This window comes from Neopsephotus bourkii, unplaced genomic scaffold, assembly GCF_033783945.1.
Source record: "Neopsephotus bourkii isolate Nb327-2 ecotype Australia unplaced genomic scaffold, CSIRO-AGI_Nbou_v1 NB_1189, whole genome shotgun sequence".
Lineage (NCBI taxonomy): Eukaryota > Metazoa > Chordata > Aves > Psittaciformes > Psittacidae > Neopsephotus > Neopsephotus bourkii.
In genome coordinates this window covers 3,705,154-3,723,828 of record NW_026901674.1, presented here as the reverse complement: position 1 = coordinate 3,723,828, position 18,675 = coordinate 3,705,154, and the positions used below count along the sequence as shown (strand labels likewise).

Sequence of the window (18,675 nt, the reverse complement as noted above, 5' to 3'; positions counted from 1 at the left end):
GGGCTGCGGGGCCGCTCCGCGGTGCCACACCCCCGGGGGAGGGCAGCAGGAGCGCCCGAGCCCTCAAACCGGCGCGGAGCCGGCGGGGCGGGGGATGGAGTAGCGGGACCGGGTGCTGCGGGAGCACACGGCGCGGGGAGCGGAGCGGAGCGGCCGGGGCCATGCACCGGGGCATAGCGGGCTAAGGGCTGGCGGCGGGTGGTCGCCCGGAGACTCCGCACCTCGGGAGTGACGTCCTGCTGCAGTGCCGCCGCCTGCCTACGCTGCCCGAGCTCGTCAATGGAGCTGGAAAACATCGTTGCCAACACCGTCTTGTTGAAAGCCAGGGAAGGTGAGAGAGCGGCCGGAGGAGAGTGGGGACCGGAGCATCCCTGTCGTAGTCACCCCTCCGCGGAGCGATGCCCGTGGGAAGAGGGGAGGGGGGGGGATAGCGGTGGGGCTGCTCGCTTTCGGGGTGCCATGTGGCTGAGCCGGCGTTTTAACCGGTTCTTTCGTGATAGAACCCCAGTGGAAAGCAAAATACCGCTTTCCCCAACAGCGTGCGGGGGCTTGGGAAAGGAAGTGAATGAGATTGCAGTGATTATAATATTCACCCATCTCTTCCTTCCCCCCCCCCCTCAAATCTGGTCCCACAGATTGTGCTATTTCAGCGCCTATTGTTAAAGGTCAGCTGCAGATGCATTCATTCAAAAGGGCTTAGCAAATCTGCAAATAGCTTTCCGCGCCGTGGGGTGAGACCGGCAGGATCGCATCGCTCCAACCTACAGTCATTGCCTTATTCGGCGTTATTAGGTGATATCATGTTGCTGCAAACATGCCTGTTGTGGACGGGGGGGGGGGATGTTTGTTCCCGGTCGGAGGGGCTGGGGCTCGTTCCGTGCCCCGGAGAGCCCCGGGGCTCGCTGAATGCGGGCTGCATCGCGCCCCGGACCGGCGGCGGGATGCTCCGGGCGATGCCGGTGCCGCTGTGCTCAGAATACACTGGGGCTCTCTTGTCCATCGCACTTCCCGCCCCCCCGGCCCCCCAGCTCCGCGCCGCGGCAGCCGCCGGCACACAGGGCTCCCCGGGCAGTGTGCTTTCCGCTCCGCGCAGGGCGGAGGGAGGCGATGCACCGGGAGAGCCCGAGCGCTGCCGGCGGAGGGGGTCCGAGGCTCGGGGCTCTGCTCGCGGAGCTCCCGGGAGCATCCCCCGGCGGGAGGAGCAGCGCCACGCACCAGCAACACGTCCTTACGGCTGCAGCATCGCTGCCGAGGTGCGATCCGAGACGGACGGTCCGACAGGCTGAGAGCTGGGCTGGGTCAGCCTGGGGAAGAGAAGGCTCCTGAAGGGGAGACCTTAGAGCAGCTCCAGTGCCTAAAGGGGCTGCAGGAAACCTGGAGAGGGGCTTGGGACAAGGGCCTGTAGGGACAGGCCAAGGGGAATGGCTTGAACCTGCCCGAGGGGAGACTGAGCTGAGCTCTTAGGCAGAAGCTCTTCCCTGTGAGGGTGCTGAGGCGCTGGCACAGGGTGCCCAGAGAAGCTGTGGCTGCCCCATCCCTGGCAGTGTTCAAGGCCAGGTTGGACACAGGGGCTTGGAGCAAGCTGCTCTAGTGGAAGGTGTGGCAGGGGTTGGAACTGGATGAGCTTTAAGGTCTCTTCCAGCACAAACCAGTGTGCGATTCTGTGATCTGTTGGCTGCAACCTGTTTAAATCTCTGCGTTTATTGCCTTATTCACTGCTTAAAATAAGCTCTTTCCTCAGTCTTTGTTTAGGCTTCTCTCCCCTGAAAACAGTTGCTCTGCTTTCAGGTGCTGTGTGGCCTGCAGCCCTTGTTCCCCTGCCCCCTGAAGTGCTGGGCGCTGCCTGCCAGTGAGGCTGGGGATCACTCAGTGGACTTCAGCCTGGGTCCCTCTGAAGCTGTGGAATTACGAGTAAAGCAATGTTAGTTTAGTAAAAGGGATCATTCCAATAGCCCTCCCCTGGCGTGATCCTTTTGCTGGGAAAATAGTTCCAATTGTAAAATACTGTTTATATAACTCCTGGGCTGTTGAACTTGTGGGGCTTGAAAGAGTAAAGTCCTGAGATCCTCCCCAGAAAAGCTCTATAAATAATGAGGGCAAAGGTGTGTGACTCCGTTTGGCAGATTGATGAATTATAACCCCCTTCTGATGGAGAACTTGTGTTTAAAATGATAACAGAAAACACAGCTTAGGATGGAGTTGTTGCTCCCAGCAATGCAATACTCGCTTGGGTTTCAGTAGGCTTTAGGACTGCTTTAAAGGACCTGGTATTAATTACAGTCATTGTGTGGTGTGTTCCAAGAGCCAATATTTCCCAAGGAATTTGAAATGTGCCACTCAGTTTTATGGTCCTTTTCTACCCTCCTCAGCAAGATGGTAACAGTAATGGTGGTTTATTGTATTGAAGTCTTACTGAAGAAGCTGTTAGCTGTAACCCAAATGGCAGAACTTTATCAAGTTTACTCCAAGCTATATTCCAACTTTTAACCATATATGAAGCTCCAACAACTTGTATTTTTGAGGCTTGGTGCTTATTTATTTCTAAAGCTCTTTTGGATGGGGTGTGGAACCTTTTATAATGAAGGGTAAAGGCCAAGCTATGGACCTGACATCAGAGCTGTGATGATTCTGCCTGTATCGCTTGTGTTTCCCTGTTTTTTAGCTATTGCAAGCTGCTGTGAGTAAAGTGTTCTTAAGATTTGCAGAGAGTAATGTAGGTGGATGTCATTTCATCACAAATGAAGAAGACAGACAGCATATGGAAGACCAAGAGTGAAAGCAAATTAATATATTGAGGATCGTGATATCTAAAAACAAGTTTGTTCCAGGTCCTGCTGACTCCATCAATAGGTTTAGCTGGGTGATTTCCAGCCAAAGCCATGCATGCGTGTGTTTCCACTTCTGAAGGCAGAAGTAAGAGCTTTATTACTGGTACTTGTACACGTGCCTGAACAAGGCTCCAGGGAGACCTTAGAGCAGCTTCCAGTGCCTAAAGGGGCTACAAGAAACCTGGAGAGGGAATTTGGACAGAGGGTGCCCAGAGAAGCTGAGGCTGCCCCATCCCTGGCAGTGTTCAAGGCCAGGTTGGACACAGGGGCTTGGAGCAAGCTGCTCTAGTGGAAGGGGTCCCTGCCCGTGGCAGGGGTTGGAACTGGATGAGCACCGAGGCCCCTTCCAACACAAACCAGTCTGTGATAATGTCAGAAGAAGGAAAACAATGGGATGCACTCTGCACACGTTAGTAAAAGCAGGTTTTTTCCTTGTCACAGTGGCAAGGAGAACACGAACTCTATGTCAGCAGCAAAATGGAAGTTTCAGGTTGGTTTCAAAGGCAGGTGCAGGTAGGCCTGCAGTGCTCAGTCCAGGACTTCTATCCGGGGCTCAAAATTAGGGTTGAGTGACCACCACAAACATTTTCTAGCAAATATTGGTTTAAATTTTGCAACCATTTGCTTTGGCCTCGGTAGCGTTTTTCCTATGGTCCCTTGTGCGAGTTCATTTGTGACCGAGTTGTACTGAAGCAGCCCCTGATGCAAAGTGAGCTTTTTTAGCTGAAACACCAAGAAGCAAGTTTTATAACTGTTTTATACAAATACTTGCACTTGCATCCTGATGATTGCAACAAGAAGCACACCCAGAATTAACTGATGCCATGTGATACATGAGTAATCTCATTAGAGCAACCAAATGCCGTTCGCATACAAAAATGTATTTCACTGAATAGTGTTGAGCAGGGAATAAATTTCAGGCAGTCTTCAACTTTTTGCAGAATATATCGTTTTTGACACAAAATTACACGTAAGTTACTTGTTATACTCAGGGGTCTGCCAGTCTGAACATGTAGAAATTGGAGTTTTATTGCATTTGAAAGCTCATTCATGATTTATGAGGAATAAGTTTGTGCCGTGTCCTCAGTTATCGTTTCTCATTTCTTGGATGCGAAATCCCATTTCACAACTCGCTAGTCCCTTTTAGGAGTGAATAGAAAATACATCTGGCGTAATTATAGGAACCAAATAGGTATTTGGGACTATCTTGTGTTGCCTGGGGAAAAGAATAAGCAGAGAAGGGAAGACAAGAAAGATAAGAATCATAAGAAAAGCAAAATAATAACAGTATCAGTCATTTTGGGTTTAGTAAGAACCTCAAATTATAAGGTGGTGAAACATTTATCTGGATCTTTTCATTAACTGCCTTGTTTCTGAGCCTCAGCCATCACGTCTGGACCACAGAATCATGTAGCCATTAGTGATGGAGATACACCATCCTGTTGGCGATGAATCCAGGTTGGTGAATGAGTCCCAGTTCATTTTACCACTTAAAGGCTGTTGGACAGAGGACATCATGAGAATCGAGGGGATCAGGAGAGACCAAGGGCTGAGTCTCCCACAGTTTCAAATGAACTTTAACAGGCATAAACCAAGGAAGCTTTAAAACACATCCACAGACTCGTGAATCTGCCCCTGCCTGTCAAAAGCAGTAAGATAAAAGAAGGCTTTCAAAGAGGCTGATGATTAAAAGATGATGTTTGTATGAAAACCAAACAGTATGGTCAGATAAGCAATAGTGATTACCTGGATACTCTTCCTCATGATCTATTCTCTCCCAGCCATAAGATCAGTCTTCCCTTGTGTTACCTGTGGCTTCTATGTGCATGAGCTTTCTTAGACAACCTCAAACACGTTTCAAAACCCAAATACAAATTCACTCTGAAACTGCAAAGTCCTTTGTACAAACAGCCTGACAATTCCCACACTTTAAACCTGTAGTGATAAATAAGTTAGTCATCACAGTTATTAGCTTTAAAACAGCCAGTTTGGAAGATAAACTATTGTTTTTCTCAGACCCGGGGTTTCTAAAGTACAAAGTTACCATGTAAACCCGGTAAAAGGAAGAAAAATCATCCTTCACCCACTAAACCACTGCACAAATGCATTTTTCTCCCCTTTTTAGGTAGGATGGAACTCTCAGATAAGCTCATTTATGGCACCCAAGCAGAGCCTTTGATCGGCCCAGCCAAAAGGAGCGCCCTTCTTTTATCTGTCTCAGTGCTTTTTGATGAGTGCACACTGCTGCCATATAACATGTGAAATGTGCCCGTTCATAAATTGCTGTATTTTTAGCTTGCTTCTGCGGGATGATCACAGGAGAGATTTGTGTGTGTCCGTGTCCTTATTGGCAGAAGACTCTCAATAAATCCTCACCAAGAAGCGTGATTGCTTTCCAAGAACTTGGCTGCAGAGCGATTGGAAAAAAGGCAGTAGAACAATGAAGAGCGTATTTTGAAGGAAAGAAGGTGACTACAGTGACAGCCAAAACCCCATGGGGAGCATGGTTATTGCAACTTGACTTTAGCAACTTCATTAACCAGTGTGTTGAATGCAGGATCTAAGGGCCTCTCCTCTATCCCTTCATATACCCAAGTGCTTCGTAACAAAGACACCTCTCTAAGCAGAGGAAACGTGCGTGTAGTGACTCAGTTCAGTTTTCCTTCTGGAGGTCAAGTAAAGCTCTCACCACTGCAATAGCTTAAAAAGCATTTCATGAATGGGATCAGCCATTACTCCAGATGCAACAGGGTGCTTTGAAGCAGTAGTTTAAAAAAGAGATTCCTTTTTGAGCCTGTAGCTGTTTCTTTCTGGGGGAAAAAAATCCAGAATATTCAGGATATTTAATTATATTTTAATCAAGGAAATTCAGAAAACAGGATTCTTCAGGCCTTTGTGGAAGGGATGTGTGAGTCTGAATGACTTGAACATCTCCCTTTACAGAAGGAACTTATTTCTGTAGCCATAGCTGGCTTAAAGCAAGTGTGTATGTCTATGTACATGTAGAACTGACTTGAAATCCCTTTCCATGCTATCTTCTAATAGGAGGATTGGTGCAAACTAAGTTAGAGCTGCTGCTGCTGCTATAGCTGTGCCCTCGATGGGTACTCTGTTGTTTGGGGTTCTCCCTGTGGGCAACTGCAACACTTTGCAGTCGTGGGATGAGGCGATGCTGGAGAACCCAAGAGTTCTTCCACTCAAACCTCATTACTGAAGAGAGGACCGTGTCTTTTCATGGGTGTTGTTACTGTGGAGCTTGGATGGGGCTTGGAGCAGCCTGCTCTAGTGGAAGGTGTCCCTGCCCATGGCAAGGGTTGGAACTGGATGAGCTTTAAGCTCCCTTCCAACTCAAACCAGTCTGTGACTCTATGTTTCTATGAACCATGATGTTATGGCCTCATTACTATCTAGTTTATTGAATTTGTAGGCATTTAAAAAAACATACTTAGTACTGAGCTGTGGTGGTCTCTCAGGTTATTAACATAGAAGGCATTAAGTAGTAAAACTTCTGGAACAAATATTAACCATACTGGTTTGAATAGAGCTGCTTACATCTGCTCCGTTAATCTCATGTGATTGCTCTCCTCAAGTGCAAAGTGATAAATCTAGGAAGAGACTCCTTTGTTATTGCTGTTCCTTTTCTGAGAAGGTTTGAATTGGTTGCTGCAATTGTCCCTTCAGAGAAGGTATTTCAGTATTTAAGACATAGACATAACTTTTAGATGTAATTGACTTTCTGTAGCTTTTTGTATCAATTAAAAATATTCTAAGGTAATATAGGCAAAAAATGCCTGAAAGAGGTGGTTTTAGGGATGCTCTACTGAGCATTGCCAGGCCAGCAGCACTTGGACCAAACTAACACATGTCTTTATATAGCTCCAGAATGAAAGCCTCCATCACAGACTAGCCCTGACATAGGCCCTGCCCCAAGTGTCCATCCATGGCTTTGTCACCTGGGGGTTGGTGGATGTGTGTGTGTATTGCCCCATTTTGAAGGCAATGAAGAAGAAACAACTGAAGATGAATACAACAGTCCTGACACTGGTGTTTTGAGGCTCTGGACCTGTGTTAGAGCTTCCATTTTCCCTTATACCTGTGGGCAGTACAATGGATTATTACTAAACCTGAACACAAAAAGCAACCCTCCACCCCTGTACCATTTTAGTCTTCTTGGAGGATGAGCTCCCATTTGAGGTATGCTTTGCTAGCTAAGATCTGCTAATGATTTCTCTTTCTCTAACTGAGAAGATGAACATCTGCGTGCCGAGAACTGATGCAGTGGAGGGTCTGAAGCACCAGTTGTGTATTCAGACTTACTAGTGCAGATGTGCTCTGGTCCTCATAAATCCCAAAGCTGACTGCTAGGACGTAGGCAGGGTCCTTCTGCATGTGTAGAGCCAGAGTTGTAGTTTTTATTGCTTGGCTGACCTTATGTATTTAGGCATGTAGCTGATGCTTCTCCTATCCTCCTTTTACGTCAGCGTTACTCTGCGAATGACTTCTGGCTTGTATTGATCCAAAGAAAGCTTCTGAACCTCTAATTTATGTGCAAGCATTGATGCTAAAGTCAATGGCATTATTTCCATGGCTAAGCCATCCACAAAATCACATCAGGATCCACATCAGTGCATTGGAAAAGTTTAAAAGCAAATTATTTTATCAAAGCAGCTACTGCCTTCATCAAATGGTAGTAGTCAAATCCAATAAATAAAGGTTCTGGATAGGAGCTACAACCCTTCCATCCTTTTTTTTCCTGTTAATGAAGATGGGAGCTAAAGATCTACCTCCTGCTCATCTATGAGATCTTCCCTTGGATCTCTATTGCCTAAATATTCCCTATGCTCCAAGTTTTCTGTGTGGCACTTGGCAAGAAGAGACTCAATTGCTCCTTATTTTTACAGGCACATAATCCAAACAACAACAAGATGATATAATCCTAATATTTCTTTAAGACCACAGGATGTGAAATTAAATGGAAAGGCCAGGAAAATAAAGAACCCTGCAGTTTGATTACACTCAGCTGGATTATCTTTGTAATTATTTTGCTTGGAAGGTTTAAAAATGCATACTGCTCTGGGAGAAAGATCAGGCAGGGAAACCGAAATTCAGCTTTCTAAAGGAAATATTGCGAAGATGACGGGTATTTTAATTTTAATGGATATTTTCCTTAATTTTGAGGAGGGGGGGAATCGATCCATAGAGTTGCCTGTTAAAATGAAAGGATGGAACAAAGCAGAGGTGAGGGGGAAGATGGATGAGACCGTGAAGTCTGTACAAGTGGCTCAGCTGCTTCTAGTTCATATAATGTCCCTTCAGATATAGTTGTCACAAGCATTTAATGGAGGAAGAAGGGCAGGCTAAAAGGGCTAGAAATGCACACAAGTACTTGAGTCTCAGTTCAGACCTGGGAGTGAATAATGCAAATACTATTAATGAAGGAAGGGTGGCTGTGCTCTGGGATGGAAATACTCACTGTTGACTTCAGTGGCACAGCAAAGGCTGAACAATTTGTCTATCCATCATTTCCAGCACCTAAAGCTGCATTTACTCTGCATGAGTAGTCCCTTGGACTTCATGGAGGGGCTTCTTGGTGGTTGAGAATGCGGCTGGTTTGTGCTCAGGGATCAGTCAGTCCTCACTGCTGCAGTGGTGTTCCAGTCAGTAAAGCTGCACTGATATAACTGAAGTAAACTACTGGAAGCTATGGGGAAAGGCTTACTATGTCATTTTGTCCCTTGTCCTCCGTGCACTTCTTAAGGTTTGAAAGAGGTTAGGTATAAAAATGACTTTATCTCTTGAAGGTTTTTTGCAGTCCAAGAATTCCTGATTTTTCTGGTTAAATTTTCCTTGCTCTTCTCTCTTTACTCATCTAATCCCTTTTGTACAGTTTTCAGTCTCCAGATACTTTTTCTCACCCTCTCTTTAACAGGCCAATTCTAGTCCCAGCAGTGGGCTCCTAGGAGGTGTGCCTAGGGATGGAGGTGGCCATGCAGGTGGTCTGAATCTGGTCCTCACTCAGCCCCAACTCAAACCCAGCTGATCTGACTGGTCAAATGGGGAGGAGCCCTGGGGAAGAGGGTACATGAGGGTATTTGAGTAGTTTGCATCAGTGTGGTTGCTTATGGGGTTCCCTGTTGTCCTGAGGATGCTGAGGAGGAGGTTAATAAGCAGTAGCAGCAATTTTGTGTGTTGATTGAGTATTCTCTTGGGTCCCATTGGATGCATGACTTCACCATGAGCTTGGCTTTTCCTGGTAGGCTGAGGTTATGTTACAAGTCCTAGAAGTTACCCTAATTTGGGGACAATACTTCCTTTGCTTAACTACTCAAAGCACCATTCTCTATCTTGTGTGGGCACGCAGCACGCTGGCTTCTGGGATGCTGTTTACTAGCTCCCAAGGCTGCTGAGCCATTGCCCTTTTCCTAGCGTCAGTCTCCGAGTGAATAAATCTGGATGGTTTTGTTTCCTCTCCGTTGCAATAGTCTTAAGTTTTTCTAGAGTGAATTTCCTTTATTTTATTCTTCCTGCTTTCTAATCTTTCTAATTTATTTTCCTTGTCATAGAATCATAGAATAGTTTGGGTTGGAAGGGACCCTGTCCATGTTTCTGACACCCCCTCTGAATTTGAGAAGCCTTTGATGTACTGTTTAAAATATATATAATTATACTGGATTAAATGTCGGTTTACTGGACCCATCTCAGGCTTTGTGTGTTTTCTCTCTTGTACTATCCTTGGTTGTTCTTCGGTCAGCGTTTAGTCTGTGTGACAAGGCTCCTATCTGAAATAATTGAAGCTGTTCTCCCCCCATGTGTGTGTTATGGGAAACCTTCATGATTCTGTAGGAAGGGTTTAATACAATGAAACTCTAGACTCTGCCTGGCTGAGAGTGTTCCCTCAGTTCTCTCCATCCATCCAGTGTGTGTTCCAGGAAAGGGATTACCTACCAGGAGAACAGGGAAGGTCTGTGGCGTTACAGTTGTGTTCTCTTGGCAGCATCTGCAGAAGGCACTGATAGAGAATCTCATCCTTTGGAAGGGGGCATATAGGGATGCTGGGGATGGACTCTTCATTAGGGACTGTAGTGATAGGAGAAGGGGTAATGGGTTAAAACTTAAACAGGGGAAGCTTAGATTGGATATAAGGAGGAAATTCTTTCCTGTTAGGGTGGTGAGGCACTGGAATGGGTTGCCCAGGGGGGTTGTGAATGCTTCATCCCTGGCAGTGTTCAAGACCAGGTTGGACGAGGCCTTGGGTGATATGGTTTAGAGCGAGGTGTCCCTGCCCATTGCAGGGGGTTTGGAACTGGATGATCTTAAGGTCCTTTCCAACCCTAACTATTCTATGATTGTATAAGTAAAGAAAGAGAGAAATGCAGCTGGAAGAGGAGGAGATTTAGAAACAGAGGGTTTCAATGATGCCAAGAGAAAACAACACCGATGGGTCCTCAGTGGTGCTTCCATCAAAATACTCCCATAGGCAGTGGAAGGGAAATTACATCTTTAACAAGCAGATGAGTTGGAAAGAATGGGTGCTAGACTACATCATAGCTTAGCCAAAGCTTCCAAAGTATCTGAGAGATATATATGTGTTTCATACTGGTGCTGTTCAATGCTTGTCGTTCAGTTTTGCCTTGGGTTTTTGTTGATCTCATCTTCCCATTGCTTTCCTTCCTGCTCCCTTGTAGGTTTGGTTTTATTTCTTACTGGGGACAAAGTTTAGATTAGGAATTCCCTTCAGCCAATGTGCTTCCTTCAGTCTTTAGCTTTGGTTGTTACAGGTTCTTCTTTATTTACCTTCCAGTGCGCTGGGTCTCTATGAAGTTGGCTGCCTTTGGTCCAGCAGCAGAGATTCTAGTGATAAACACAGCAGAAATCAGTAGGGGTGAACTTGCTACTTCCATGGCAAACCTTTCTCTATAAGAAATCCAATGAAACAGCCACCTCCTCCGTTGTGAAGCATGGTACAAAAATGCAGTTGCTCACCCTGCAAGCTTTGCAGAGGAAATTTTGCTTGGCTAAGATGTATGGAAAATTAAGAGATTCTGAAGACTCAGCCTTAATCTTCTTACTCTTAAAGGAAGAACAGTTGTCCAGTGCAACAGTTGGACGTGGAAATACAGGCGTTTGGATTAATCTATGAATAAACCCTTTTCTGTTTCCCTCCGTAGCAATTCCACATCTACATTTGATCTTTGAATCATGATTTTGTGTTTTCTGAGGATGCCAAGTTATAAATCATGTGTTGACTGAGAGTTCCTTGTGAAGCACACATCTGGGAAAGTTTGTGCTTTGTTTATTTCACCAGGAGCCAAGTTTTGGGAAGAGCTATCCAGATGACTTGCGTATGATGTAAGCTTGTCTCAAGGTTACAGTACACCTTTCCTGTATGTAGATGCATTTAGTGTGCATCTCCTCAATGGGAGACGTAGGAGTGGTTTAGGACTTAAGAAAACCCAGACCACAAACTTTAGCTCTCTGGTTTGAAAAGCTGGTAATAGAACAGGAAAGCATTTGGAGTAAAACTCGTCCTTGCCACGTGTCGTTGACAGGTGCCTATGGGAAGTCATAGATAGAACAATCCTTCCCCAAGGCTATCTTTTCAACCTCCCACTCTAAGGACTTCCTGAAGAAGAAGGTGGCTTTTCCCTATGGTATTTAATAGAGGGATCTATCCTTTATGTGTTTGTTTCATCCATGTTTTTGACCACATTTGTAATTTTGGCCTGAGCAGCTTCCTGTGGCGATGAGTTCCATCGTGTAGCAAAAGCATGCAAGCTTCCCCACATGTGTACTTCATGAGGGACTCTCAGTTGATGTATGACTTATGTTTTGGCAACCTCAGAAAGCACTCATTGTGGAGATGTGTCTTGGACAGGAAAAAAAGGGAATTGTCCACAAATCAAGTACTTTCTTTTTTCACATGTTGATCCCATTGCTTCTGCCCCAATCTTTATTAGATCATTGTTGATTTTGTAACCTGTTATCACATCCCCTTAGTAGGCTTTTTCCAGGCAGAAAGGTCCATGTCTATCACCTCTGTCACTTTGCATCTTCTAATTCTGTATCCTTTTGAAATGGGTGACCAAAACTACACAGCACATGCCCTGTGTGTGCTATGGGCAGTGGCACCGTGATGCTGACTGCTTCGTACTTTCTTCTTGTCACAATCTTAACTTGATGTTTGCTTTTTTCCCCCCAGCATCACAAGTACTCATTACTAAGCCTACTGGCAGCAACCTCAGCAAACTGTCTCCTGAGCTGCATTGTTTAATTTAGAGCCTGTTGTTTGGTGTATATAGGAAGAGTTCTTTTCCTTCATGTGCAATATAGTGCTGTCTACACAGAATTTAATATCTTTTCCTTCATCCCATAACTCTAAAGTGATTCAGTACTGCAATATTCAATATTCCTGCAGCTCTTCACAGGCTTCTTTGTTACAATTGTCCTGCATGGTGGCAAATGTCATCTTGCTATTTATCTCTTTTCCAGACCATTAACAGTGTGAAATTTGAATAGTCCTGTTGCAGATCTCTGTGCACCCCACTTTCATCCTCGCTCCACTGTCAAAGTCTTATCTGTGATTTCCCATCTTGCCATCTGCTACGGACTCGCAGCAGGGTCTCCTCTTCAGAAAGGGTTTAGTTCCTTAACAACTGTTGAAGGTCCTTGCCAAAAAATCACTGCTCAGAAGCATCAAAAGCCACTTGCCCAAGCAGCTGTGACTGCAGCCAACTTGTTCCAGAGGTGGACAAGGGAAGCAGAAACCTGTGAATGAGAGATGTTGGAATTTGCCAGCTGATGGCAGTATTCGAAGGAGCCATCCCTGTGTCATCTGAGGATTGGGAAAACAACATCAGGGTTGCACCAGGGGCTGAAAGACAAATCCCAGGTGAACGCTTGAAATGGGCATGGTTTGGGTTTGATCATCAAATCTCTGACCATCTGAAGCTGTTGTAAGGTCAGCAATCACTTCTAATGTAATAGAGCAGCATGATGCATGCCAGTAGGCCACTGGCTGCGACGTGCATATAAAAATAAACCCAACCCAAACCTTCCACCCTGCTCCCAACCCCTGCCAATCCTGGGGTTAAAAAAGGAGCTAATAATAAGTGGTTTCATGTAATCATTCTTCAGGACCTGTGCACTAAATACTCACCTCTGTCCGTGCATACATGCACAGGATCAACCTCTCCCATCAGCCAGCTTAAACTAAAACCTTTAGCAGGTCCTGGGATGTTTGTTATTCTGGCTCATGCAACCCTCCAGCTGCAAAATGTTTATTTGGCTGTGAAAAGTCCATGAAGTAACAAACTTTGATGGATTCATCGTATTGTTTTCTCTTCCTTTTTTGGGATGCTCTTTGCCTCCCACTCTCATGGGGAGCACATCTCTGTCTCTATGTACAGTAAATCCTGGATGCTGCGAAGGGCTGCTGATGTGTGCAGTGCAGGTATGAGCTGTGCTCTGCTTGCAACCCTTTTGTGGCACTGCAGATTGGCTAAAAGGAATGGCATAATATGACTGCACAACACTTAAATGTCTGATCTTGCCATGATTTCAAGTTGCAAATAGTTTATTCTTGCTTATTAGCAGTTTACAGGTAATGCTGCCATGACACTGGGATTATTCATGGAGTCAAGTGACAGAAGTAAACTCTGGCTTTGCAAACATAGCTGGGAAAGGAGATGGAGATTGGATATATTATTTGTTGAGTGACCTTCCTAAGACCTCCTGATGGTGGTTGGTATAAACAAACTGGTAATTGGAAAGTTAGGATAAACAGAAGGCAGCTTTTTAAACCTTATGGATGTGCTATGTAAATGACCTAAAGTCATGCTCAAGTCTATATGTTACAAATCCTTTGCAAAGGGATTGTTTGAATGCAGCTTTAAGCAGATGCTTACCAGCTGTGGGAAGGCATGAGGCTTGTTTAGGAGCCCAGGAATATTTCACAAGGTGAGGACAGAGCATGTTTGTGTTCAGAGTCTCTGGCCTAAGTTTTCAGAAGTACTCAGTGATTTTGGTTTCAGTTGTTAGATACAGTGAGTTGAGAAGGAATTAAAATTGGGACTGAAATACTGGATATTATGCTCTGTTAAAAGGCATATTCTGAGCAAGGAAGAACCAAATGTGAGAGGTCTGGTGTGTTTCTAGGGCTGGATACCAAGGAGGGCAGGCAGTGAAGCTTTGATCCCTGCCCTTTGTTAAGCTCTGGGCTGGAGGTTATCACTCAAATGCAGCATCGCACCTGTGAAGAGGGAATGTAGAAGGCTGCAGTGCTGCCCATGTGAATCTGCTAGTGCAGGTGCCAGCTGAAGATGCCATCCTATAAATACTAAAGCAGGTAAATAAATTTCAGATGTGAACAGTCCCATAAGGTGAACCGTTTGTTGACAGAGGCAATTTGAGCAATTGCTCATCAGTGGATGTAAATGCTTCGCATCCCTTGTGTAAAGAAAGTCGCACTTTATATAAGTAGTTAGAGGGTCTGGCACCTAATTCCAGCAGATAACTGTGGGAAGACTCTCTTTAAGGAGGTTTTGCTTGTTTAAAAACATGAGATGTACAGACACTTCTCTTTGCTAACACAGATCTGCGCTATGACCACTGGATCTTTTGATCCCGGTTGATTGCCAGTCACAATGAATGTATGCTTAAAAACCCGCAAGCAGTGATGTGTTAAACTCTCTAGTATCTCATTGCAGATGAAGTTTCATTTGATCTCAGTAGATGAAGTTCAGCTGGAGGATAAAGCTAATTTCTAGGATTGCATAATTTTGCACAGGAGGGAATGTTGCTTTTTGTTTTCCCCTGGGAAGGGAGAAGAGGGAGAGGAAGAGCTTGACAGGAGTCAGTTGTTTTTATTGACGAGAATGTGAGGAAATGGCATCTTCCAATAGATACAGATTTTATTGGAGTTGAATACTATGACAAATAGTTTAGACTTGGAACTTCAGATTTGGTATGTAAGCAGAGCAACTCTGCTGAGATTTGTGTGCATTGCTAAGATTAATGAAATATACTTTGTAAAGAAGGGCAATGATTCACTGAGTAAAAATAGGCAGCATCTTAAAGAGCTTGTAAACACAGCTATTAATTTTAGGACTAGAAACTTATACTCTTTGTCTTAGTTTAAGAATAATGCCCCTGCACTTCATGGCACTGTTTAGTGGGTACAAATTCAGCTCTTAAATAGGTATTTTAGAAGTGGCCCCAGTTGCATCTTTGCATGCTTTGTCCATGCTTTGAAATATCTTCATGATACTTTTACTGTGTAAAATATTAATCTCTTCCATTTAAGCCATCCTCTACACCACAAATCCTGCTTGGCACATTTGCTGCAGTCAGTAATGGCAATAGCAAAGGAGCCAGAGCTGATGTGCCCCTCCTTGTCTTCCTACTTACCTTGGGGTTTTGTGGTCTAGAAAGTGCTCCTTGGGGCGAGTCACTGGAGAGGTCTTGTGATTGTTTTTGCCTCTTTATCTTTTCATCCCAGTTTTGAGGCTCATCTGATGCTGCGCTGCACTGAAGGAAAGGGAATGGCTTTTCTCTGCCGTAACTTCATCTCTTGTAGCTTTTATCCTTTTCAGTATCAGAGAGAAGCTTTCTTTGGCTCGACGCAGCTCTCTGGTGATCATCCCAACAGCTCCTGTCTTATTCCACTGTCTTGGTCTTCTGCATGAAGCGTTATTTGTTTTCTTTCAGCTGAAGGAAGCCTCGAAGTTTGGGCAGGAGCCAAAGGCTCAATTCAAGCTCAATTCCACTAATTTTTATTTGATGGAACACAGCAAAATCACAATTTTATTTCATTTTTTTTAAGCTGAAAGCACAAAACCCGTATTTGGGTGCCATCTCCTTTCGCTTTTGACAAATAAGCCAAAGGCCCAGCTTACTCCTCATGCATTAGTATTAGTAATCACTTTGTGTCAATGGGGCGAACACAGAGATCCCAAGTACAGTTTGCTGTGGTCTGTCTGCATTGGTGACCTTTCCAGGCTGGAGCAAGCAGGCAGTGTGGCAAAGGCGGTATAGAGACTCTCCTGAGAGGATTTCATGGAAATCTAAGAGTTGTGAACAACATGGAGATCGTTCCAAGTTTTCCATCCTGGGCTGCAGCTGATGATGGGCACTGGCACAGATGTGAGTTTTGACCCCTCTCAGCTCTGGGCTCTCTATGAAGCCCTATTTGCCTTGTATACCTGATGCTCTTTGAAACACTAAATATACCTTTATGTGTTCCTTAGGGAAGTGGGCAGATACAACCAGAGCTGTAGAACTGTGTGAAGTCTGTAGCTGGTTTTGAGTTTTCTCCTCAACTTCTCCATTTCCTGGTTTTCACCATTCTTGCAGGGTCCTGAACCTCTATTTTTAGATTGAAGACAAGAATCCGTAACTCATCCCTAACCTACCAATAGGAAGGATCTGAATATTTACAGTGTAATCAAATGCCTACATTTCCATGACAAAATCTGTATCAACTGGCTCAGACCTGATGGTAATTCGTGCTCTGACTCTACCTTGCTCTAAAAGATGAAGCAGTGCTGTTTGACGAGCAGCATCCTTTCTGGCTAAGGGTATTCCACATACCAACCATTACAGTGTAGTGAGAAGTGATGGATGTGACCTGTGATTGTGAACATGCTGTCATTTATAAATGTTCCTGTCTGTAGCTATCTAGATCTGCCTTATTCTACATATTTTTCATGAAAGCCTGTAATACTGTGTATCTTCTGGTATTGCAGAGGCTTATTCCTTTGCCAAGCTGTGGTCTAAAAATTGTTTGGAAATGGTCTTTCCTCTAGTGACTGTTTAATCGGAATTGGAACATTAGTCACACTTGCCATGCAGGGGCTATAAGGTGTCCCTGGGTGCTGTGGGCTCCTCACTTCTATAGTTCCTTGCATAGAAGCAAGCCAAATACATGTAACTTGCTACCCTCCCTCCACAAGGCAGAGAAAAAGCAGTCTTAGGGGACCCCTTTCTCACTGTTAGGGGTTAGCAAGGACCAGGCTGTGATGTGGGGCTTGTCCTCCTCTGCAGCAGCAGTACAGCCCCTGCCCCTTCCTTCAGCTAGTAGCAAAACTGTAACCCAGTCTTTGATGGATCTAACTCCTGTTTCTGCATCCTGGCTTTGCTTGGAAGGCAAACTGAGCTGCATGGATTGTCCAGTGCCTTGAGATGCTTGAATGGTTGCAGTCTGCTGTAGTTTTGAGTAAAGCTCCTTGAAAGGATGCTGTAAGTGGGCTTTGGGCAGGATGAAAGGTGAGAACCGCTTTTCCTCTGCAGCATCACTGCTATCATGTGTAGGCTGGGCACAGTTCCCTGGCAGCCAAGGAACTGCCAGGCTGGGAAGGGGCAAGGGGAGAGGGCTCAGTGCCCTCCTGGATCCTTTGTGCTGCCCCTGCAGAACAAGAAACTTTCAAGCCTGGGAGACATAGCAGAGGATCTGTGGCTGGGATCAGGTAGAAGGTGAGCAGTTTTCTAACCATGAGTAAATCCTGCACCTGGAAAGAGGAAAGGACTCAGGAGGCTGAAACCATAGAATCATGGAATGGTTTGGGTTGGAGAGGTTCATCCAGTTCCACCCCCTGCCATGGGCAGGGATGCCTCACACTAGACCGTGTCACCCAAGACTCTTCGGGGTCAACTGTTCAATCTTTCATGGCCAAAATCTCTTCTGCAGCAGACGTATGTTCTGTAAAGCAGCTGAATTTAAGGGTCTAATAAAAGGGGCATTAATGCAGGTGTTCCTGTAACATGGAAAACATAGAGTATGCAATGATGTCCTCTTCTGCTGTAGAGCTGCATGTGTCTTTTGTTTTCTGTGCATAAATAGGCATGTTTTATTTGCTTTGTAGTATTTGCAATACACAGATCAGTGTATTACAGCACAGTCTGCAGGAACTTACCCTACTCAGGCAGGAATCATCCCCTATTTAATTGTTCTGACTAATTTTTCAGCCTGGTTCCTCAATTAGCTGTGCCGTGTAAGGAAGTAAAATAATCTGTGTCATCATTAATCATCTTATGGAGGAGTCATGATTAATGTCCGAGCAGCTCAAGGAGCATTCCCATAACTGATACCCAGGGAAACTTCCCTTTGTAGTCACTGTAGAGTCTGGCTGGCTGAACACCTCAGCACCGTGTCCTGATCGTTCTTCTCAGAATGAGGTAATCTGGGTGATGGTTCTTCTGCTTCTTCCTGACATTGCAATGAACGCTTTCTTTGCTGTAGCGTATCATGCTCTTTCCAAGGCACTGAAAGCAAGCGCACCTCATGTTTTCTTAACTATCCTGATTGGATCACCAAAATTAGTATTTATTTCCTTGTAGGAATGGCTTAATTCAATTCTTGAATGTTTTCAGGGAGCTTTTGGAAGCCCAGTTTTGCCTTCTAAGTTTCGTGCTGCTTTGTGCTTATGTGTGAAAGGAAATATGTGCATCCCTTAAAGTCAATAGTACCGTCCTGCAGCTTACAACCTTATAGTGAGCTCGTATACTTTGCATTCAGCAATAATTAACAGCACGTAGGTATGAAAACCTTATGCAGGCGCTCAACCTTCTCTTGCAGAGTTAGCTGCTGGCGGCTGTGTTGACAGCTCAGTGATTTCACAGAAGTAGCCATTAGTGTTTCCTGTCCTCTTTGTGAACTTCAGAAACATTCATTGTTTACTCCTGATGATAGTAGTAGTGCGGATGCAGAACCCTTCAGTGCTGCTCAGTATTGGCAAGCGCAGTGAGAGATGATGCAGTCTTTTCTCTGAGCAACATAAAGCTTAACTAAAATCTATGGACCCAGGTAGGCAGAGTGGCAGGGGAAGGAGCAGAACATTGCCTGTGATCACAC

At 45.1% G+C, this 18,675-nt stretch overlaps 1 protein-coding gene across 1 annotated transcript in view; it reads left to right on the top strand.

Annotated features, from left to right (window-relative positions):
* Positions 1-18,675, top strand: part of GRK5 (G protein-coupled receptor kinase 5) — a 165,788-nt gene continuing 147,113 nt past the window's right edge. The window contains exon 1 of the mRNA XM_061364208.1: positions 1-331. Within this exon, the coding sequence (XP_061220192.1) occupies positions 280-331 (52 nt within the window). The 5' untranslated portion in view covers positions 1-279. The remainder of the gene's footprint in view (positions 332-18,675) is intronic.